Below are 24,096 nucleotides of genomic sequence, written 5' to 3'. Positions count from 1 at the left end.
CATCATCGTCTAAGTTACTGAAAAATATTTAATCTTCAATACTAAATTTATAAATTCAAGTCCATCAATATTATATTATCTTATTATTACCAATCCAACATCGTGCAGTGTTATTCTATTATAAATTGAACTAATTTATCTAATAAAACATAGTTTAAGTATTAAAAATGATAAACATAGGTTAAAACATGATTATGCCCATACGAATAATGTTAAATACACTTATGAGTTTGTAAGTGTCGCACTTTTTTTTAAAAGAAAAAATATAATCTATTATTAAAAAATTAATTTTTTTTATATAGATCTTTTATTTATTTAATTTTTTCAAAAGAAATATACAGTATTTACACATTCTATAATTATAAATATTTTTTTTTTAAGTCGTTTGTAGCTATTTTTTTTAAATTTATATTATTATTCATGTAAATAATAATAAATAATGAGATTTTTCTTTTTGGCTCATGTAATTCCATATAATTTGTCTGTATAATTATCGAACACTCAAAAAATTGTCGGTTTTGCCCATATAATTTTTTATTTTTTAAATGGTTTTTGATGATGGCATAATTGTCGGTTTGGCCGTTCGGGGATGTTAGGACATGAGAATACGGTCCGAGCAGTTACATGCGGCCCAAATCTTTATCTTAAAAATATAAAAATCGCCAGCGAATGTTGGGACGAGTTTGAGTACGATATGGTTAATCAAATCTTGCCGAAAATTTTCAATTCCTTTCTTTTCTTTTTGGTCGGAAAGCATTTTCCATTTTCCAACCTTCATAAATGAGTTTTTTAATTATTCGAATTTACGGATATGCCCTCAAATGTGCCTAATTCTTGGATATTTTTGCTGCCGCGCAAATAAAAAAAAAAAAAAAAACACAATCTTCAGTGTCCCTTCTAAATAACCACTTCATAGATTAAGGGTTTAGCAAACTCAAAACGAGATTTAGTTGCGTTTGAATAGTTAGGTATTTACAAGTATTTTATGAATAATAATGAAAAAATAATGAAAAAGTAATGATAGAATATTGAATAGAAGTAAATAGTAGTGAAAAATAGAAAAAAATTAATAATAAAATAATAAATAATAGTAAAATATTTTGAGAATACCGATATATTCTCAGTATCCAAACTAAATAGAATAGTAATGCAAAATACAATAAGCAGAGGACTTGGTGGCATCAATATCTGCGGTCCTCTCCAGATAAGATATAAGCCCTGTTTGGATAGTGAAAGTATTTATCTTATCTAATTTTAATTCATCTCATTATTACAACTTTATCAAATTTTCATACAAAATATAATAAATAATTCAAGTTTTTAAAATTCTAAAATAATAATAATATTAAAAAAATAATATTTCAACAATATTTTATTCAACTTTTAACTTTTATCTAAAAACATCTCATCTCACCTCACTATCCAAATGAAACCTTAAGAGTCACTCCTTCTTAGTTAGAAAAGAAAAAGAAAAAACATATACTTTCTACATTCGAATCTTGAATTATTGAAATTGTTAATTTATTATCGAGATCATCACTTTAAAGTTATTTTCGATGTCATGTTTTCATTAATTTTTAATTTTTAACTTTTAACATTTAGGATGCAAATTTTCCAAAATGGCAGTTTAGGGAATTAATATAGTTTACTGAGCAGGAGAATGATGATAGTTTAGGAGGGGAATAGCACTTCGGAGTTTGAACTCGTTTATTTTTACAGATGAGATGATATGAGTTGAGATTAAAATTAAAAAATTAAAAAAAAATATTGTTAGAATATATTTTTAATATTATTTTTATTTTAAAATTTAAAAAAGTTGAATTGTTTATTTTATTTTATATTGAAAATTAAAAAAATTATAATAATTAGATAAGTTAAAATGAAATATTTTTTGAAAATAAATGAGTTATTAGTTAAAAAAAAAAGAAAGAGAGAGAAAGAAAACCATGAAAGGAAGGGATAATCCCGTAAATATAAGCAAATTTCTGTCTGAAAACACGGAAAAAAACCGAAAGGCACGTTTGTTTTTTTCCTTCATGTCGGTTTTGGACCATTAGACTGAGGTTTATGGGAGACCACGAAGGTTCAAACCAGCCTGAGTGTCCAACGGACCCCGAACCGACCACCTTCAGCCAGTAATTTGAAAAAAAGAAAAAACATTAATCTTAGAGAGAGACACACACAGCAGTAATAAGAACTCTAGAGAGAGATAGATAGAGAGACAGCGAGAAGCTCAAACTTGCTTTTCGTGTGACTCTGTATATGTATATAAACCCTCCACAACTCATTCTCTTGAGGAGAGAGAAAAAAGAGAGAGAGAAACCAAAAGAGCTCTGTGAAAGAGGGCAAAAGAGAATCAAATCGCTCTCTAGAACTTTGTATTCTTCTGATTATCGTCTTCTTTTGCTCCATTTGCCGTAGAACTTCAAAAGCTTCCTGTCCGATCTGACTCACTGAGTCTGTTTCTATTCGACTCGGTCCAGCCTCGGATGAGCTAGAGAGGAAGATCGCTTTTTCCGCAATCGTAATGGTAATTCAGTGAATACAGTAGAGACTCTTTTATGTAAATGTATATGTTTTGTTCTTCTTCATTTGGCTGATTGTTTCTTTTACTTTGATTCGTTGATTGGCTCAGTTGAATCGGATTTGAAATGTTTTGGGATATAAGTTTATATTTGAACTGGATTGATTTTGTTAGTAATTATGTTAGGATCTATTACGCCGATAGTCGCCGATAGTACTATTATAAAGTTTTGGATGTTTTTTTTCATGGAAATTTTTTTGGCAAAGTATACGGCTCACACTATGTTATAAACTCAATCCTGTTTTATCACCTACATTGCGGAATTTATGGTTTAATGCATTACTTCTTGGGGAACGGGCACATGGCAATAAAAACACAGAAAGTTCCATTGAAAATAAAAGAATACCCACTCAATAAAAATTATTAATTCGCGTATGGTTTGAGGATCTTCACATGCCTTGCGATTGACACAAAGTTCGATGGGATTGACATTTAGTGGGTGAACGAGTTCAGTCTGGCCTTAGGCAAGTGAGATTCATTGAACTGAACACCATGGAGAAAATCATTTTTATACACATTAGAGCGATAATTACAAGCTGATGTGGTTCTGTCTCAGTTCAAATTAACAGAATTAGGCCAACCAGTTTGCTTGAAGAGAAGCTGAGGTGTGATGGTCGTGCCTTGAGACTTGGGAGTAATGATTTTGAGTTCAGGTTGTTTGTTTGTATGAAAGTGTTTGTACATGGTGGCGCAATTTTCACTAATAACTTAAGACATGAAACATCCCTTGGGAGTGGCGGGTAGTAGGTGATGCTGAGAAATGTGACAGTAGCTTCTTGGTCAGTACTATGTCAATGGTAGACATGTGGTTGTGGATGCACAGAGGTGTCTGCCAAAGTGTTGCTACGTTGGGAATTCAGCAATGAAAATTAGTCTTGCTAGTTTCTTCTCTCATTCCATGTTGTCTTTGGTGCTTTTTGTGGTCAGTAGAAAGTTATTTTTGGTAGAAAAGAAGTATTCATGGACTCCTGGACCAACATTATTGATCATGTAGAGCCTACCTAAAGTATCGGATTGCACTGTTTGAAATATATATATTTTTCTTTCTGCATTAATAATTTTTTCTTATGATCCTCCTATGCATGTTTATGTCCTCATGATATCATTCAACAATTTTTGATGATATACTTTCTTCAGTCATTGAATAACTTCTTCATATGATCCTCCTATGATTCAAACATTTTTGCAATCAATTTATTCTTTGCCACAAAGAATGTGTAACCTGTTTTTGGATGTTATGGCATGGATTGATTCCTAATTTAGCACATCACCTCTTTGGCATCTGTCAAATGTTGGAGAGAAGACAATAATTTCCGTAGTTCATGTTGCTTCTTCCCCATCTTTTCTTTATGAATATCCATTGTAGAACAGTTATATTTTCTTCACTTCTTTTGAAAACTTCTTCATGATGGATCAATTCAATGCATCTTCTTTACACGTATGACCTCTGCTTTTTTTGTAGGCTGGACCAGATAACATCATTGTGGGTTCTCATGTATGGGTTGAAGAGCCATCACTGGCATGGATTGATGGAGAAGTCTTCCAAATCAATGGTGAAGAAGTTCATGTGCAGACCACAAATGGGAAAACTGTGAGTCAGACTAGCTTATTTGTTACATAGGATGTGTTAAATTTGGGATGCAAATATTGTTATGAGATCATCATATTGTATGACAGAAATTTGTTCCATAGCTTGGGTGGCCCATTTTATAGCATCAAGTTTATTGATTTCTAAGGCAAATGGTACCTGTAAAAAAATTTAATCTAGTGTTGCAAAAAAAAAAAAAAAAGAGTCCATTTCACTTTTCGCAATTTGGGGAGTAAAGTGACACTTTTCGTAATTTTGGTGATCATATTGCAAAAAGAAGTCGTCATTTGGGGGGGGGGGGGGAAAGGGCAATTTTCCCTTTAAAGTTTTATAAACAATTTTGGATCCAAGGTTTAATAGTTTTCACTGACTGGAAAAATTAATTGCAGGTTGTCACAGATATCACGAAAGTATTTCCAAAGGATACTGAGGCTCCACCTGGAGGTGTAGATGACATGACAAAGCTTTCTTATTTACATGAACCAGGAGTTCTGCACAACTTAGCAACTCGATATGAACTTAATGAAATTTATGTAAGATATTTAAGATTTTCTCCCCTACCCCTCTGTAAACTGATGCATTGAAGTGGATTTTGAGTCAAACAAAACAAGAAAGTTATGGATAGTCTTATTATACTTTTTTTTTAAATACTTCCCCAGACATACACCGGAAATATCCTGATTGCTGTAAATCCTTTTCAAAGATTACCACATTTATATGATACTCACATGATGGAACAATATAAAGGAGCTGCATTTGGAGAGCTAAGTCCTCATGTTTTTGCAGTTGCCGATGCTGCATACAGGTATGTGATATAAATATTCTTAGATTTCATACTTTTTTTTTTCCATGCTTGTGCTACATTTTATACTTATATTTACCAGGGCAATGATCAATGAGGAGAAAAGCAACTCAATTCTAGTTAGTGGAGAGAGTGGTGCTGGTAAGACTGAGACAACAAAGATGCTTATGCGATATCTTGCATACCTTGGTGGTCGATCTGGAGTAGAAGGGCGGACGGTTGAACAACAAGTCCTAGAAGTAAGATTAAGCTACCAATTTTTCTTTGGCTCAGAACTCTATTTCCTAAAGATTATCTTCGGTTCTTGATATATGTCCATAAATTTTTAAGGGATAGAAATGTTGCCTGACTTGGAGTTTCTGTTGATTAACTTTTACAGTCCAATCCAGTTCTTGAAGCATTTGGCAATGCCAAAACTGTTAGGAACAACAACTCAAGGTGAGTGTTTGTTCACTGTGAAGCTTGCCAAGATTATCACTGCTCTAATACACGGGCCAGAGGCCTAGCTGTAAGTCGGCAGGTTTCAAGCTCACCAGTTCATTTTCTCTTCAAATGATGACAAAAATTGGATAACATATAGAAGGTCTTAAGCCTCTTAGGGTGGATTTTAATGTCACAACACGAGTATATGAGGAGATTGGGGAAGGTTTAGATGAAAACGTATTTTTTGTCCCCATCAATACCCCTTGTTCTTTCTCCCTGAAATCGTGCTAGGAAAAATATCAATGGTGTACTCAAATGATGACAAAAGTAGTCTTTTTGTCCCCCTTCAATCCCCCTTGTTCTTTCTCCCTGAAATTGTGCTAGGAAAGATATCAATGGTGTACTCAAATGGACCAAGGGTCAGTTCTTGGTTCCTTTGTCCTCACTGGATGGTTTGTTTCTGTTCTGGCAGCAGTGGGTTCATCACTGCTAATTATTGAGATATATTGTTATAGTTAAGTTATGATACAACTAATCTTCATGAATGTTTGTTGTATAGTTCAACTTGTGCATAGGAGTGCATCATACTTTATGTTTATCCTGTCGTCACAATGCAGTCGTTTTGGTAAATTTGTTGAGATCCAATTTGACAAGAGCGGGAGGATATCTGGGGCTGCTGTACGAACTTATTTGCTTGAAAGGTCTCGTGTTTGCCAAATTTCAAATCCTGAAAGAAACTACCATTGCTTTTACCTTCTTTGTGCGGCACCACCTGAGGTAATTATACCCTATTTTCTTTTTGAGATGACTATATGTTCTCATCAAGTGTTGAGCGCATCTAATACCAGATATGCCTGTAGTTATAAGCTATTGCCGTTGTCTTTCTAAATTTAGGACAGAGAGAAGTATAAGTTGGGAAACCCTAAATCATTCCACTACTTGAATCAATCTGACTGTTATGAGCTGGATGCAATAGATGATGCACATGAGTATCTTGCCACCAGAAGGGCTATGGATATAGTTGGAATCAGCGAGGAAGAGCAGGTCAGTTTTCCCTTTAGTTCTAATAAAGAGTATATGTTGCTATTGCGTTCGGATGATTTGTAATAAATTTTTCTATTCAGGAGGCCATTTTTAGGGTTGTAGCTGCAATCCTGCATCTTGGAAATATTGAATTTGCAAAGGGAGACGAGGCTGACTCTTCTGTCATTAAAGATGAGCAGTCTAGATTCCATCTGAATATGACAGCTGAGCTGCTTAAGTACGCCCTGTTAAATCTTTTTTTTTTTTTTTTTTGAATTTTCAGTGCATTTGAATTATTGTTTATTTGAGTCATATACCTTTATTGACTTATCTCCTGTGGCAGTTGTGATGCTAAGAGCTTGGAAGATGCACTGATTAAGCGTGTAATGGTGACACCAGAAGAAGTTATTACAAGAACTCTTGATCCTGTTGCTGCAGTGGGTAGCAGGGATGCGTTAGCTAAAACCGTCTACTCTCGTTTGTTTGATTGGTAAATGGAATTTCCTGAACATGCTCTTTGTGCGTGTGTGCTCATGTGCATGGCCACTTCATAACATAATATAATCATCAATCGGGATGTATAATGTCTCATGTCAACAAGACAAGGAAGTTGATGTGTTTAATAAGTCCTGTTTACTCCATATTTGGGTTCTAACACATGTTTCGTTAATTATCTACAGGATTGTGGATAAAATCAACAATTCAATTGGGCAAGATCCAAACTCAAAATCATTAATTGGAGTTCTTGATATTTATGGGTTTGAGAGTTTTAAGCAGAATAGGTAAGCCATTGAATATAAATTTCACTTGCAATGAATTGAGCCTTTCATCTGACAAATTTCTATATTCAATAGTTTTGAGCAGTTTTGTATCAACTTTACAAATGAGAAACTGCAACAACATTTCAATCAGGTATCGTAACATGCGGCGTTGTTCATGAACCCCATTTTATATAAAATTTCTACACTTTCTTACCATTGGGTTTGGGGTAACTGTGAGGTTTGCAGCATGTCTTCAAAATGGAACAAGAGGAGTATACAAAAGAAGAAATCAATTGGAGCTACATCGAGTTTGTTGATAATCAAGATGTTTTGGATCTGATTGAGAAGGTGTTCTATTGTCAATTGCTGCTTCATGTTAATTTCATCAACTGCTTGTCAATTTTATATGTTTGACACATCACCATCCATCGCAGCTCATTTCTTTATACCCAAATTTCACACCTGTTCTTCCAAAGCATCATTTTATTACAACTAAGTTGTCAACTAAGCTGTTCAATATTCTTGCAGAAACCAGGAGGAATTATTGCACTTCTGGATGAAGCCTGGTAAGCAGCTAACTTTTTTGCTTTACATAAGCCACCATTACTTCCAAGTTCAATGGGCCCAAATACCAATCCATACATGGATTTATGATGCATATTCCTTTATATTATTATGAAGGTGATATCTGACTGCATCCACTTTTAGCCATGTTAGCATAATTCAAATCCTCTCTTTTCATCCTTGTGTTTGTTTGATTGCTTTGACAGCATGTTTCCCAAATCCACACATGAAACATTTGCTCAGAAGTTGTATCAGACATTCAAAAACAACAAGCGCTTTATCAAGCCTAAGCTTTCTCGTACTAGTTTTACCATATCTCACTATGCAGGAGAGGTAAACATATGTCCTAATGTTTATCTGTATTTCACTGTCATGTTTGCTAAAATATTTCAATTTTTTGTAACAGGTTCTTTATCTGGCTGATTTGTTCCTTGATAAAAACAAAGATTATGTGGTGGCTGAACATCAGGATCTGTTGACGGCGTCAAAGTGCTCTTTTGTGGCAGGCCTATTTCCTCGACTTCCTGAGGAATCGTCAAAGTCATCCAAATTTTCTTCCATTGGCTCTCGCTTTAAGGTATCACCATTCTACTCTTCCTAAAAAACTAGATCAAGTGACTGCATTTGGTGTTGGTTTGACTTATTCTGCTGAAGTTCGAATGCCTTTCGAAGATAAGCCTGTAACTCAGGTTTGGTATAGACATTACAACGGTGCCAAATTAACTAGGGTAGCGTAGTCAATCCATGTCCATATGATTGTCTCACACTAAAAACTTCCGCCTGAATCAGATAGTAGATAAGATTTAGGAAAAATTACATTTTACCCCACAAAATACTACTCCTTTTGCAATTTAATCACCAAAACACTAAAATTGTCACTTTACTTCCACAATGTGCTTTTTAGTTGTGGTGAATCGCTCTCCTACGGATTTCTTTGACAGCTCACATGGGTTGCGACAGGGATATCCTTAGTTGAATGATTTGAGTACTAGTGGATGGTGACCATCTTTCAGGCTTCTTGGCTAGAACTCATAATGGGGAAGGATTTCTTCTCTCACACTTATGAATCATATGCTATTTTTTGGGAGGCAAACACTAAACACTTGGCGTTCTTTGTGTTGGTTGTTCCTTTATTTTGAAGTGGTTTCAAGTTTGGAGATGGTGATTTTCAGGAACAAGGAGTGAGAAAATTCTCTCCACAATATAAATCTTTAGACAAAAGCAATCTCAAAAATAATATCATAATTTTTTTTTTTTTTATCTCTATTTCCATAACAAACAAAAACCAAAATGACTTTCATTAAACTCAAATATATCTTAGAAGGATTTTCTTCTCAAACACATTTTCAATGGGCCCCACCATTTTTCAAACTCTAGTAAAAACATCTCTAAAAAAACTTTCTCAATCCAAGCATATTGTTAATGGGACTCACGTACCACTTTTACAAAACTCCATGAAAGTCTTTTAGAAGTTTTCTCAAAGTACTTATCCAAGGGAGGTAGGGAAAACTTGATCAAGAGCACCCACTCAAATCCACCAACTAACGTTATACCCGTATCCCTACCTATAGGCATTGCTAACTGTATTGAGAAGATACAAAGGGATTTCCTATGGAGCGGGAAGGAGAGGAAATTCCACCTGATGAATTGGCCTAAGGTGTGTTCTCTAATTTCTGAAGGCAGTTTGGGTATAGAAGATTGGTTACATTTAATACATCTTTGTTGGGGAAGTGGCTCTATCAATTTGAAAATGATAGTGGTAGCCTTTGGAGGAGGGTGTTGGAGATCAAATACGACATTAAATGTGGTGGTTGGAGCACTAATGAGGTGAATGGGATTTATGGGGTTAGGTTATGGAACAATATCTGAAGAAATAGAGGGGAATCTCCTTGGCACATTAGATATGGGGTGGGGATTGGAACCAGAATAAAGTTTTGGAATAAAGTTTTGGAATGATGTAAGGTTGGTGATTACTGATTAGCCTTTCAAAAGGGCTTTCCCAGATCTGTTTAACATTGCTAGGGAGAAGATGTATTGGTGGTAGACAACTTACATATGTTCAATAGCTCCCCTCAATGGGGAGTAGAGTTATTCAAGCAGCACAGGAATGGCAGGTGACTCTACCTCGTTGCCTATTGAGCTCTATTCTCTTCAACTAAGATTGGGTGAGAAAAACAAGATGTGTTGGCATATATCGAATAGTAGAGTGAAAGAATAATTTCTATGGAAGACCATTTGGAGGAGCAAGGCTGTCATTATCTTGGACAACTTAAGAAAGTGACACATCTTGGTGGTAGAAAGATGTTAAGTATGGGGAATAGGAAAACCTTGATTACTACATTGTGACGTAACTAGCACTGCATGGCAAACTGTTTTAATTAACTTCAGCTTTTATAGTTTTCTTGACTTTTCTACTTCTTCAAGCTAGGTGTATCTAATTTATGCTCCCTGTGTACTTGGTTAGTGCCTTTTTTGATCATTAATCAAATTTATCTTATCAAAAAAAAAAAAAAAAATTGGGTGATGCCTATAAGAGTGGTAGATCTTTTAGCATATCAAAAGGGGTGGTTTGGGAATCAGTGCAACGAGACATTGTGGAGGATGATTCTTATTCGCTTGATGCGATAGATATAGTGAAAGAAATGATCGAATTTTGAAGACATAGCAAGAAACATAGAAGATCTCGAGGCTTTCTTTTTAAATTCATTATACATTTGGACAGCAACTGACCTATGTCTCCCTAGCTTTACTTTCCAGGATTTTCTTGTGCTTTTCTCCTTCTCTTGCTAGGCATTTTTGTTGTTAACCCCCTTATATTTTACGATGCCTTTTCTCTATGTTAGTGAACACTAATCAAACTTATCTTAGTTATCTGAGAAAACTACTTCTCGTTTTGCAATTTGCCCTCCTTTTAGATCCAACTGTTGATATTGTGCCGCATCACATACTTTTTATACATTTTAATGGTCAGATCTTATTGAGGAATTCATTTCAAGGTGAAAAGTAAGTTGTCGATTCTCCTTCTCCAAATTACTGCTCATTTTTTCTCCCTTCTTTGAGATTTAACCATTAATGTCCTGTTACATCACCAATTAGAAAAAAAAAAAACCCGCATTAATATCTGACCATTAAGATGAACAAAAAGTAAGTGATGTGGCATGATGTTAACTGTTGGATCTTAAATGAGAGTCAAACTGTAAAAGGAACAGTAGTTTGGATGGGTAGAGGGAGAAATTTGGTATTTGATGATCATATTGCAGAAAGAGTGGTAGTTTGGCGAAGGTAAATTATTGATTTTTTGTAGAATTTAATAATATATGGTCGTGTTTTGGGAAAAGGGAGCCATGGGTATGATTGAAATAGTCAATAGAGTTGATGTTGGATAGTCTAGTATTGGTTGCATCTCATAGAGAGCCATAATCACTATATATAGTGCTGGAACTCAACCGACATAGAAGAGCAGGTTTGTCGTCAAAATCCAATCAATTGTGGTGGTCAACATTTCTCAAGTCTAATAAATTAGTTGCAGTGATTCTCCACTTGTCTTTTTTAAGTATGGATGTTTAGATGTAGGGTTTGTATGGGAATGATTACTGCCGTGAATACTGAAATACAGAATGTAGGAATTGCAGAGAAACATAAAATTCACCCTACCATCATGTTTGACATAGTCAATTGAGTTGATGTTGGTGAGTCTAGTCTGAGAGAGCCATAATCACTATAGTATAGTGCTGAAACTCAACCGACATGAAAGAGCATGTTTTCCATCAAAATCCAAACAATTTTGATGGCCAACATATCTCAAGAATAGTAAATTAATTGTAGTGATTATCTGCTTGCCTTTTCTCAAGTGTTTTGGATGCTCCGATGTACGGATTGTCGATGAGGAATGATTATTGGTTGGAGGCTGAAATACATCAAGTAGCCATAGGGCTATAATCGATCCGAGTTGAGTCGAGCTTTTGGGTTATCGAGTCGAGATGAAGTCAAATAACTCGAGTTCAAGCTGAGAGCTTGCCGAGCCAAGTTGATCAAACACAAGCTCAAGTTGAGTCGAGTTATTACTCGAGTTTGGTTTGTACTCTTTTACATATTTTTTATTTATTTTTGAATGAATTGAATAATTAAAAATACCAAATTATAAAAAAAATATTAAATCTAATGAAATTTTTACAACTAATATATAAACCTTATATTGAATTATAAGATTATAACATTTTTAGGAATACATTTCTTATATGGTTTCTACATTGTATATGAAACTACCAAGTCCTACATACTAACTATTACACATATTATAAAATATCTACTATAATTAATCACTTTAAGTACTTCATTAACTAACATGTAATTATGAACTATATTCAATATATAGGCATAAATGACTGGATTATATACTACATATTTAATTATAAATGTAACTATGCTTATATTATTAAATCTAATATGTATAGAAGCATATATGTATATATACTAGCTGTGGCTAAACGTGCAAAGCATGTTTGCCACATCTGCCTAATTGAAGAAAAAAATAAAGTGACTTCAAATATTAAAATAGTCTAATGCATAAGAGTAAAATTACTATTTATTCATGTTCATCATTTATTATGGAATTTAAATTATATGAAAAATTCAAATTGATTAGATAGTTTTATTCTCTTAAAAATGTTCAGTAAAACTTCATCATTTATTTAATGATGAAAAATTAGTATTTTATAAATTAAAGTTGATTTTAAGTGTATGATATAATATTTATATTTTAATTATCTATTTTATGTTAGTTTAAATCAATATTTAAACTTCTACCGTTAGATTAAATCTGAAGATTCAAGATGAAGGGTTGGGATTTAAACCCTAAACCCAACCTTTTCCCCCACTTTTCCTTTCTCCCTCTCTCTACTTCCCCGCCCACGTCTTCCCTCTCTCTCACCCGATCTCCTCCCTCAAGCAGCCCAACACTGCCGTGTGCCACCCTGCCATGTGACTCCACACGCGAGCAACCCGAAATGGGTCTCGATGCACGGGTTCTCCACCCTTACGCCACCACGGCTCAGCCCCAGCTCCACCAAGCACCACCACCAAGTTCCCCTCACGCCGTGGAGCACTTCCATGGAACCCACCACCTGTAGCTCCTCCCTAGACCCACGCACGCAGCCCCTTTACACCCACGGGTTTCTCCCCGTAGCGTCGCCATTAACCACCCCTACGGCACCGCACCACCACCACCACTAGCCTCGTCCTTCACCGATGACCCCTCCACTTCCTCCTTTCCTCCAGCCGATGACCCCTAATTTGTGATTTGTGTGGTGATTTTGTGATTTGTGTGGAAACTTGTGTGGTGATTTTGTGGTGATTTTGCTGTGATTTGGCTGTGAGGATGTAGAGAGGGACGTAAGAGGAAGAAGAAAAGCGTAAAACAAGTGTACTGTTCGTACTGTTCATTACTATTCACGTTTATAGCCGTTTTTAAGTATAAGGGGGATATGTATATAAGAATACTAATATATAGAAATAAATTATACATATATATTTATATGTATTCAATGATTTATGAATGAGCTATAATCGAGTCAAGCTAACAAGTCAAGTTGGTTATAAACGAGCGAGGCTTAATGAGCCTTAATCGAGTATGTGCCATTTACTAATCGAGCGGGTTTCTGCTTACATGATCGAGCTTTTTTTTTTGAGTCAAGCTCGGTTCGAGCGAGCGATTATCGAGCGAGCAATCGTACAGACTGATTCATTTACAAACCTACATGTAGGAATGTCATAGGAACATATAAATCAACCTAGCATCATGCTGCGTTCCCTAAGCATAACACCCAGGTTTTAGTCATCACACCCAAGAGAAGATGCATCAGGAATCCTGTAATAGTATTTGCTTTTCAATCGTTTTCTTCATTAAAGTCAAATTGTGTTAGTATATTTCTTATATGGGTTGCATGTGCTTGCTAGCATACTTGTGAACCAAGGATAAAGTGGATTTAAAGCCGAGTTCAAAATACACATGAAAATTGACCCGATAAGGCCCACGAAAGAAATCACACACATTATTGAGCCCAACTAACTAGCTGTACGAAAGAAATCCTACACATAATTGAGCCCAACTAACTAGCTGTACGAAAGAAATCCCACACATAATTGCAAAAGCTTGTGCATTTCATGTTGGTGGATTGTGATCTTGTGTTATTTCAGTGGTGTTCACTTCCCTGTTGATGTAATAGTTATGGAGATTAATATGAGAAAAAGGAATCTGGTCCAGAACTGAATTTCTTTTTTCTTATGGAATTGGTCATGTTGTAGGAATAAATTTTGACTCAATTGACATACCGCAGTTTAACTTGATGAACATAATGACTAACAATTTCTAGATGGAGATTTACTACAGTTTTCAATTATGGTGCTTGTTATACAACGGTTAATACTTACAATTCTGAATATGACTGTGCAAAGTTAAGTGTCTACTATATATGGTTTACATTCTCAACCCAAATTTAGATAGATATTTTTCTGACAAGCAGTGAGATGTGTTCTGAAAAATGCAGTTACAACTTCAATCTTTGATGGAGACCTTGAGTTCCACAGAACCCCATTACATCAGATGTGTGAAGCCAAACAATGTCCTCAAGCCTGCTATTTTTGAGAACCTGAATGTTATCCAACAATTACGATGCGGTGTAAGTATAATCTATATATACCTTTTGCTTTGTTTTAGTTTTTCATTCATTTTGTGAAACCTGTCAAGATCATTATCGTTCTATAATCCTGTTCATTTGATGATTTTCATGTGTGGTTATTATTTGTTGTAGGGTGTTCTTGAGGCAATCAGAATCAGCTGTGCCGGATATCCTACACGACGAACATTTTATGAGTTTCTTCACCGCTTTGGCGTTCTTGCTCCTGAAGTTTTGGATGGGAAGTAAGTCTAGATTCCTTTTTTCTGGATTTTTTGGCTGCTTGGCTTCCTAACCTCAAGCTAAAAATGTGAATATTTAATGTCACATCATGTGTTTGTTTTTCTCTGTTAATTCCTTTTCATTAATTCTTCTGTCAGTCCTTCTATTCTTGTACAGTATATTTTTGTTTTTTAAGTAACTGTTATCACCACTTCATGAACAGCTACGATGAGAAAGTTGCTTGCCAAATGATTATGGACAAGAAAGGATTGAAAGGTTATCAGGTAATTCACATACCTTTTTTTGACTCATCTTGATGATGCTACTTAGTTGTAAATTGTAAAGGGGTTAGGTCGGGACAAGGACACCCTTTCCGGCCCCTGCTGCCATGGGGATAACTTCTTATCCCAGTTCGAAACCTGCATCAGGGAAAGGTTGGATTAAGATAAGAATTTTATTTTATCCCAATATTTTGTCATTACTATCTGATGCCTTTTCCTTCCCCACCTGCACTGTCAAAAACCTACAGCAATCAGGAATATGAGTGACAAAGAAAGGACACCTTATGACAATTTGTCATATGCTATTTCCTTGTTTAAACTTTCAAATATGACTTCTCTTGGAAAGGGCCCAAAGAAGCTTATCTTACCTTCCTCGTCTTCACCTAGTAGAGTGCAACAAATGAAAGAATGCAGGAAGGGCATATTCTAGTCATAAGCTGCTCTGATAAAGCTCACATTTTGAGGGAAGTCGCAAGATATCTCTCCAAATGGTCCAACACAAAAGCATCCTTAGCATGAGCAAACACTACATGCATTCAAGAAAGCTTCCTTGAGCATTGTATGTGTTCAAGAAAGCTTCTTTGAGAACCCTATCTCCACACCCCAAATATGCCAAAATCTAATCTTGGATCCATCTCCCACCTCAAATCTAGTTTACTTAGGAAAAATCTTTTTTGGCACCAGGTGTCCGAGGACAAGTCCCGACTAATCTTGGGGGTGCACAAGCCCTCGGCAAGAAGTTTCGTGCAAGTGCACCTCAGATAATTTAAGGAAGAATTCCCCCAATCCAATGGCTCCTAAAAATTGTTTGCACCCAAGAGGATTCAAGTATATTTAGAGAACTTCTGCCAACCTTTTCTTATGTTCTCTGTAATCCTATTCCACGGAATTCTTGGACCTCATTGGAATACCATCCACACCAATTGCATCTATATTTTAGAATCTATTAATTCTCCCAAAGGCCTCTCTCATTTTGATTGCACCAAAGTCACTTCTCCAAAAGTGCTCGATTAAATAAGCAGGTTCCGAACTCCCAATCAAACCCCTTGGCCCAACTTATTTATTTGAATCAATAATGAAGCTCAATTCCATCTAATAAATAATTAATGTGGAACTTAACAATTATACTAAATCTGAATCCACTGGTCCAATATGTATACTTCCTGTGTACTTGGGCTATGCCTATTTCAATATCAATAAAATATCTTCTTGATATATATATATATATAAAAGAATCCATTGGTCCAATATGGGACTTATCTGAGGCATTACAGCCTTCACTCATTCCTCTGACGTCCCTGTTAGAGTTCACTGCACAATTTAGTACCCTAGCGCCACATGGTGGGCATTAGAGTCCATGCCACACTATAGTGTCCCGATCTTAGAGGTGGTATTTGCTTTGATGTTGTTTATGATGGTCCCCATGGAAAGTGTTAACTACATTCGTGGTTATAGTCCAAAAGAGTTGGTCAATACTACAATTGAAGCTCTTTAGAATTACTTATAAATCTTATTTTTATCTAGTAAAGACCCAATATAGGACCTGGTACTTGTACAATTCTATCATAATTTATCCACCTGGTACTGACTTACCTGACACCTGTCTAGGAATCTTATTGCGATTTCTTTAAATGTTTCTAAATGTTTGTATTTGATATATTTCAGCATTATGCGTTAGGCCTTTTGCCATCTTTGTGTTTCTGATATCTTTCTTTGTTCATCATGGCTTCGCAGATAGGCAAGACAAAAGTTTTCCTACGAGCTGGTCAGATGGCTGAGTTGGACACAAGAAGAGCAGAGGTACTTGGAAATGCCGCTAGAATCATTCAAAGACAAAGTCGTACATATATTGCACGCAAGGAGTTCCTTGAATTACGTAAAGCTGGGATTCAATTGCAGTCATGTTTACGAGGTACCTTCAAGTTGATTTCAATCAATGCTGCTTATGATGTTGTTTCCCAGCATCTGATCACAATTTATTTTGAGAGATTTAATATCAAATGTTATTTTTTTTTTAATTGTTTGTTTGTTTTTTTTTTTTTTGCAATTTAGATTAGTTTGAAATTTCTATAAAACTTAATACCTTGTCCTTTCTTCCAAGTCCATATGATTTTAACTACTTTACAATGAAAAAATCCTCTAGAATTTTCTGAACCTTTTTCAAACTACCTAAGCTCAAAGTTTTTTTTTTTTTTTATTATAACTAATTTTATTATAAACAAATGTATAGGCGAAGCCCATCTACATAGGAAGTATACAAAAGAAAACACCTAAATACATTCTAAGAAACAGAGGTGAGCTCAAAGTTAACTGAGCATATATTAGCTGCAAGTTATCTGTATGTGTGAGTTGGAGAGGGCTATTTCATTGAGATGGGATGTAGTGCTTTGGGAAAAAAATTAAGTAAGATGGGGACATAGTCATGTACAGTGCATAAAGCTTATATAGTTTCACATGGAATTATTTTCTCCAATATGCTGGACATAGTCATGATAGTATTATTTTCTAAGACAAGGAGCCGACACGGTACATAGTAGTATTCTAGTAACTGCCTCTTTTAGCCAATCAAAATCCCAATCCAGGTTTTTGACAAATCCATTATTCTTGATTTGGATCAGGTATCTTGGCTCGGAAACTCTATGAGCAATTACGACGAGAAGCAGCAGCTCTGACGATTCAGAAGAACTTCCGACGATACATTATCCAGAAAGCATACTTAACAGTATGGTTGTCTGCAATCACATTGCAGACAGGGTTAAGGGCAATGATTGCTCGCAATGAATTCAGATTCAGAAAACAAACGAAGGCGGCAATTATTGTCCAGGTCCTATTTCACATATCTTCTAAATACATTATCATGGGATATAGAAAAAGAGATGATGCAAGTGTGCTGCAATAACATTTTCTGTGTGGCACTTAAATTTGTTTGTAACTTGTCAAAGAATTTAATGAGTGGGTGATCTTCTTTGGGTGGAATGCAGGCTCATTTACGTGGCCACATAGCATATTCCTATTATAAGAGTCTCCAGAAGGCTGCACTAGTTTCTCAGTGTGGTTGGAGGCAAAGGGTTGCCCGGAGAGAGCTCAGGAAGCTCAAAATGGTATCATATTCCCTAATCTGCTTCTTTTTCTCCAGTACGATGTATTACATTATACATTGTCTATGAGGAATAAAATTTAGGTGGTAGGTAACCATTTCTGTAAATCTATTCAGGCTTCAAGAGAAACTGGGGCCCTTAAAGAAGCAAAAGACAAACTAGAAAAGCGCGTGGAAGAACTGACATGGCGTTTGCAGCTTGAGAAGAGATTAAGGGTAACTTCATTATATTTTATGTTGTTCTTCCACATCAAGTATGGTATGATCTTGATTGGTGAGACTATGCACACCTCAATTGGCTTGCAATATAATTTAAATTCATGTTGAATTGAATCACAGACTGACTTGGAAGAGGAAAAAGCCCAGGAAATTGCTAAGTTACAGGATGCTTTGCATGCAATGCAAATACAAGTAGAAGAAGCAAATGCCAGGATTATCCACGAACGAGAAGCAGCTCGGAAAGCTATTGAAGAAGCACCTCCAGTCATTAAGGAGACTCCTGTTATAATCCAAGATATGGAAAAGATTGATCATTTGACTGCTGAGATGGAGAGTTTAAAGGTATGCAGTCTAGCTTGGATGATAATAGTTGTATCCATAAGGTTTTTTCCCATGAGTTCTTTGAGTGTATGGTAATTGTAGAGTTTTTACCCAAGGCATTCATTAGCTGATGTCGTGTGAGTATATAAATAATGTTGTCCCAGACTAGAATAGTTAAATTGTAATGAAACATGATGGGCATGTCTCTTTAATGGAGACATGAAACTTCATTATGGCACATACATGCGGATTCCATTTGTTCTTTGTCTTATTGTGTGTTGATCAAGCTGTCGGTGTACCATATACTAGGTATCATTTGAAGTTTAAGTGAGAATTACAATATTCACAGCAACTAACTTGTGGTTTATTGATAGTGTCTCTTGGTTCAGGTGGTAAAAGGCTGGGTGGCATTTAGCATTGTCTTAGATTCAACTCTTAGAACCAAAAAATGAGCTATCATTCCACCATTTTGTGAATCTCATGCGATGTCGTATTGTAACAATTAGAGTTATTAATTATGAGTGACTTGGGAGATTGAACATGTTGGGTTCACTGACTAAATGAACCTCCCACTGTGAAGGCCTTGTTACTATCAGAAAGGCAGACGGCAGAGGAAGCCAGGAAAGCTTGCACAGATTCTGAGACTAGAAATACAGAACTGAACAAAAAACTTGAAGATGCAGGGCAAAAAGTGGATCAACTTCAGGAGTCTTTGCAAAGGTGTGTACAGAGCAGCTAGAATCAAACTGTTTAGTTGTCAAGTATTGTTTATGTTGTGATTGCAGACAACCTGTTTGACCGAATCCACCCTTTCTTTTCGCTGTCTGGTTGAGTGCAGCTGCATTAACTTGATCTTAACTGTCCACTTTGGTCAAGTTATTTGGTGTTATGGCTTTCTATGTTGTATCCTTGGGTAAAACTACTAGTTAAGCCACATGAAAGGGGAAATTTTAACAGAGAGAAACCTTTAACCACGTGGTGATGACACTGAAACGTATCTGCAAGTTCACAGTTTGCTCATTGCTTATTGGCTTTTGTTCTTTGGCTGTAAATGTTTTTCTCAGTTAACCTTAATTCCATAAGGAATCCTACTCCAACCTGCCTATCAGTTTTCATTCAGGCTGCCCTTCCTGTCACCTCTATTCTAGAAATGTGAACTCTGTGTTCATGTGTGCATGCAAGGGCATATAGCTCTACCCTCCCTCCCTGCTTCCCTGTGTGTATGTGCGCGCATGTACAATTAATTTCTTTTTGACTAAACTATTAGAATGTCCATTAAGTTTGATATTCGTGTGATTCAGGTTAGAAGAGAAACTTTCCAATTCAGAGTCCGAGAATCAGGTACTTCGACAGCAGGCACTGGCCTTGTCACCAACTGGCAAAGCTTTGTCTGCAAGACCAAAGACTATGATTATTCAGGTATCCGTAGAATTGTCACTGTCATTATAATTTCTTTGCATATAATATACAACTTTGGAGAAATTTATGGTGCTGCTTACTGAGTTTTACAGAGAACACCTGAGAATGGGAATGTTCTAAATGGAGAAGCGAAGGTTGCATCAGTAAGATCATTCCTTTTGATAATTAAGGTGTTAATAAAAGTCTTGGCAGTGGAAGAACAGTTAGTTCTTATTGCGTTATTTTTTTCAGGATACAACCCTTGCTATATCAAATGCACGTGGGCCTGAATCGGAGGAAAAACCACAGAAATATCTTAATGAGAAGCAGCAGGTAAGTTACCATTGATGTACATGAAACAATCTGTACCTTGTTAGCCTACTTAAACCTTGTTTGGTATTTCCTTTTCTTCTCACTGGTTTCTTGCTCTCTGCTTTTCTGGTTACAGGAGAACCAGGACATTCTGATCAAATGTATATCTCAAGATTTAGGATTTTCTGGGGGCAAACCTGTTTCTGCTTGTGTCATATACAAATGCCTTCTGCACTGGAGGTCATTCGAAGTTGAAAGAACTAGTGTTTTTGATCGTATCATTCAAACCATAGCTTCAGCATTAGAGGTAAGTTGCAGTTCTGTCGTCTTTGAGAGATATGTATCTGTCCAATGACCGAATTACTTCCAAGTTTCAACTCTTATTTGCCTTGTGTTTTGTGTTGGATTTTTTTCCTGGAATACCTTTTCATCTTACTAATGCTGGTGACTCATACTTATTGAAGGTCCCAAATAATAATGATGTATTAGCTTATTGGTTATCAAATACATCAACTTTATTGTTTCTGCTCCAACACACCCTAAAAGCAAGTGGAGCAGCTAGCTTGACTCCACAACGGCGGAGAACTGCAACGGCTTCTCTTTTTGGAAGAGTGTCTCAGGTATGAAGCATCCATGTAACCTTGTACATGTAGTTTCTTCTGGGATTTATTTGCTATTGTTGTCCCTTAATTCTTCTTCCTTTTATTCCTTTCTTCTTGGGAATTCTAGGGGTTACGGGCATCACCTCAAAGTGCAGGGCTCTCTTCATTTCTTAATGGTCGAGGGCTTGGTAGACTTGATGACTTGAGGCAAGTTGAAGCAAAGTATCCAGCTTTATTGTTTAAGCAGCAGCTTACTGCCTTCCTTGAGAAGATATATGGAATGATAAGAGACAATCTAAAGAAAGAGATCTCTCCATTACTTGGATTATGTATCCAGGTAACTCTAGAAGTTTTTTTTTTTTTTTTTCCTACAATTTTTATTACTTCTGCTGGACTGTAAAAGAACTGCAATTGAAAATAGTAAAACAGACTGGCTGAAGCAGTCTAATGATTGATTTTTATGGTAATATCTCTGTTATCAATAGCAGTAGATGTATAAATCCTTTTTTTTTTTTAATCAAAAGTGATGGTGGGATGAAAATGCCACTTATGACATCCTCTAAGTTTCAGTCTGTTGAAAACAGATAGGAAAACTAGTTTTTTTCCCCATTTCAGCTAAAATCACTCGTTTTGTACTCTTTTGAAAAAGAAGGAAAAGAAAAAAAAGCTAAATCACTCACAACACTAACATGAATATCCCCACACAGTGTTGTATATTTGAATGCATAAAAAGCTGTTGGGTACCAACATGTAGTTGGTCTTGCTTCTTCAGGGAAGGGACTAACTTAGTAGGATGACCAGCAAAAACCACTTTGTTTTCATTTGTTTGTTCAATATTATGCAGGCACCCAGGACATCACGGGCAAGTTTAGTGAAAGGACGTTCCCAAGCTAATGCCATTGCTCAGCAAGCTTTAATTGCCCATTGGCAGCGCATTGTTAAAAGCTTAAACAATTTTTTGAAGACAATGAAAGCAAACTATGTAAGCTATACAATTTCAAATAGAATATCTGCAATTGTGTTCTTTTTTTGTTTTCTATGGGTGCCTGCAATTATGTTCTTTTTGGAATGGTATTATTCTCTAACATGTTCTGGCTTTATAGGTGCCCCCATTCTTAGTCCGTAAAGTGTTCACTCAGATATTCTCATTCATCAATGTTCAGCTATTCAACAGGTAGATGCATCCATCTCTCTCCTCTTGTCCCTCTCTTCTGTTGCATCTAATCTTGATTTATTATATATTGCAGTCACGAGATACTCGTTAAATTGTATAAAACTCAAAATTTTACTTGCTGATGCAGTCTTCTTTTGCGGCGTGAGTGTTGTTCATTCAGTAATGGAGAGTATGTAAAAGCGGGTCTGGCTGAATTAGAACAATGGTGCTATGAGGCTACTGAGGAAGTGAGCACTATTCAAAATCGTGCGACCTTTGTTCCCTACATTTTGTTGCATTTTGTCTAACCTGAAATTCTCGTGTACAGTATGCAGGCTCAGCTTGGGATGAACTAAAGCATATTAGGCAGGCTGTTGGATTCCTAGTAAGATTCATGCGCATAATTCTTTCATACCAAATAATTTGGCTACCCCACTATTTCATATTGGCTCACCTATATCTTAACAATTCAGGTCATACATCAAAAACCGAAGAAGACTTTGAATGAAATAACAAAGGAACTTTGTCCTGTTAGTGCCTCTTTTCATTTAGATTACTCGTTACAGTTTGATATACCTTTTTCTTTTCATTTTCTCAATGTTATTGTTTGCTGCTTGTCTACTTCTTCAGGTGCTCAGCATACAGCAGTTATACAGGATTAGTACAATGTACTGGGATGACAAATATGGCACACACAGCGTATCTTCAGATGTAAGTTGAAACCTACGCCATTGCCATGGTGTTAACAAAAGTTCTATTCTTCAGATATGTCATATGTACTTTTCTCTAATGGTACAGGTTATTTCTAGCATGAGAGTTATGATGACTGAGGATTCTAGCAATGCTGTTAGTAGTTCGTTTCTATTAGATGATGACTCAAGGTACCATTTTTACATTACCACACTTTTCTCTCGATTTTCTATCTCCAATCATATCCACACCCTTATGTCTATTTACATTTTATTCAATCGATGCAGCATCCCCTTTTCTGTTGATGACATCTCCAAGTCAATGCAACAAGTAGACATAGCTGACATCGATCCTCCTCCCTTAATTCGTGAAAACTCGGGGTTTGGGTTTTTACTTCCACGTGCAGAGTGATGTTTCATGATCATGGTTTTGGATGCTCAAAACTTGGTCTCATGCCTGCCTGTGGGACCTGCATGTCAAGTGATGTGCTAAAACCTGTGCATAGAGTCTTTTTGTTTGTTGCCATTCATGTGTATAGTACACTCCATCAACCCAGGCAGGTTTCTTGGTTTGATGTCTGGGTCAATTCATTTTTTTCCCCTCATGTTACATCAACGAGAGGGGTTATTTGTTAAGAAGCCAAATATCACTATTAAAGTGATAGTGTGCAAATTATATGGGCATTGGTGTCCTGGAACCACTGTCAAACCGGCAGTGGTGGTTTTTCTTTTCTTTTCATATTCTTGTTTGGTTTTCAGGTCTTGTAGTGGGTTTTGTTATTGTAATTAGCAATTGCTAAATGCATGTCATAGGCCATCATGTGTTGTATTCAAAAGAAAATAGAATATCAAAGACAAATATTTGTTGTACGATGTAATTATTCTTTTTTGGTTTTTGAAATATCTGGCGGAATCTACTTTGTAAGATGTATTTCTTCGTCTTTTTTCTTTCTCTTTTTTTTTTTTGAAATAAATGTTGGATTTTTTTTCTCAAAATGATACAAATATATATATATATATATTTTTATGGGAAATAGACTTCATTTCATTCAATGAAACCGAAGTTACAACTGTAACTGATAAATACAGGGAAAACTCGGATTACAAGTCAAACTACTCCTCTGTTTGGGGCTTTCCCGTACACAAATTTTTTTGTGACAGAAATTGTTTTAACTTCTATAAGCTCTTTAATGACAAAACCTTCTGAGATATGAGACTCTGTAAGAACAAAGATTTCAATCCGGATTTCTCTGAAAATATTGATAGAAGCAACATCATGTAAAGTATGAAATACAGGGGGATAGATGATTGGGGAATTATTCGTCAAATTGACAGTTAAGGATCACTGTGCCAAAAGATGTGTCTCTTGATTTGTTGCCCTGG

At 35.9% G+C, this 24,096-nt stretch overlaps 1 protein-coding gene across 3 annotated transcripts; it reads left to right on the top strand.

Annotated features, from left to right (window-relative positions):
- The first annotated feature begins 2,221 nt into the window (after nt 1-2,221).
- Nucleotides 2,222-23,641, top strand: LOC109009960 (myosin-17-like). Of its 3 annotated transcripts, none has more exons than XM_018990640.2 (39): nt 2,222-2,530; nt 4,047-4,175; nt 4,562-4,705; nt 4,832-4,977; nt 5,057-5,213; nt 5,354-5,412; nt 6,015-6,174; nt 6,292-6,441; nt 6,522-6,658; nt 6,764-6,910; nt 7,101-7,202; nt 7,275-7,332; nt 7,428-7,529; nt 7,710-7,747; nt 7,952-8,078; nt 8,152-8,322; nt 14,291-14,422; nt 14,555-14,664; nt 14,865-14,925; nt 16,657-16,834; nt 17,541-17,746; nt 17,904-18,023; nt 18,137-18,235; nt 18,359-18,580; nt 19,140-19,279; nt 19,861-19,978; nt 20,071-20,112; nt 20,210-20,290; nt 20,406-20,576; nt 20,734-20,889; nt 20,999-21,208; nt 21,716-21,853; nt 21,975-22,045; nt 22,173-22,272; nt 22,353-22,409; nt 22,498-22,554; nt 22,655-22,735; nt 22,823-22,905; nt 23,002-23,641. In XM_018990640.2, the coding sequence occupies exons 1-39, from the start codon at nt 2,528-2,530 to the stop codon at nt 23,123-23,125; spliced, it is 4,587 nt and encodes a 1,528-aa protein (XP_018846185.2). In that variant the 5' UTR covers nt 2,222-2,527; the 3' UTR covers nt 23,126-23,641. The 3 variants fall into 3 exon arrangements, with proteins under 3 accessions (XP_018846185.2, XP_018846184.2, XP_035550458.1); XM_018990639.2 differs by having other exon boundaries at nt 20,071-20,121; XM_035694565.1 differs by lacking the exons at nt 2,222-2,530; nt 4,047-4,175 and having other exon boundaries at nt 4,665-4,705; nt 4,920-4,977; nt 20,071-20,121.
- Nucleotides 23,642-24,096: the final 455 nt, after the last annotated feature.

The sequence above is a fragment of the Juglans regia genome, chromosome 10 (genome assembly GCF_001411555.2).
Source record: "Juglans regia cultivar Chandler chromosome 10, Walnut 2.0, whole genome shotgun sequence".
Classification (NCBI taxonomy): domain Eukaryota; kingdom Viridiplantae; phylum Streptophyta; class Magnoliopsida; order Fagales; family Juglandaceae; genus Juglans; species Juglans regia.
This window is presented reverse-complemented; position numbering and strand designations above follow the sequence as displayed.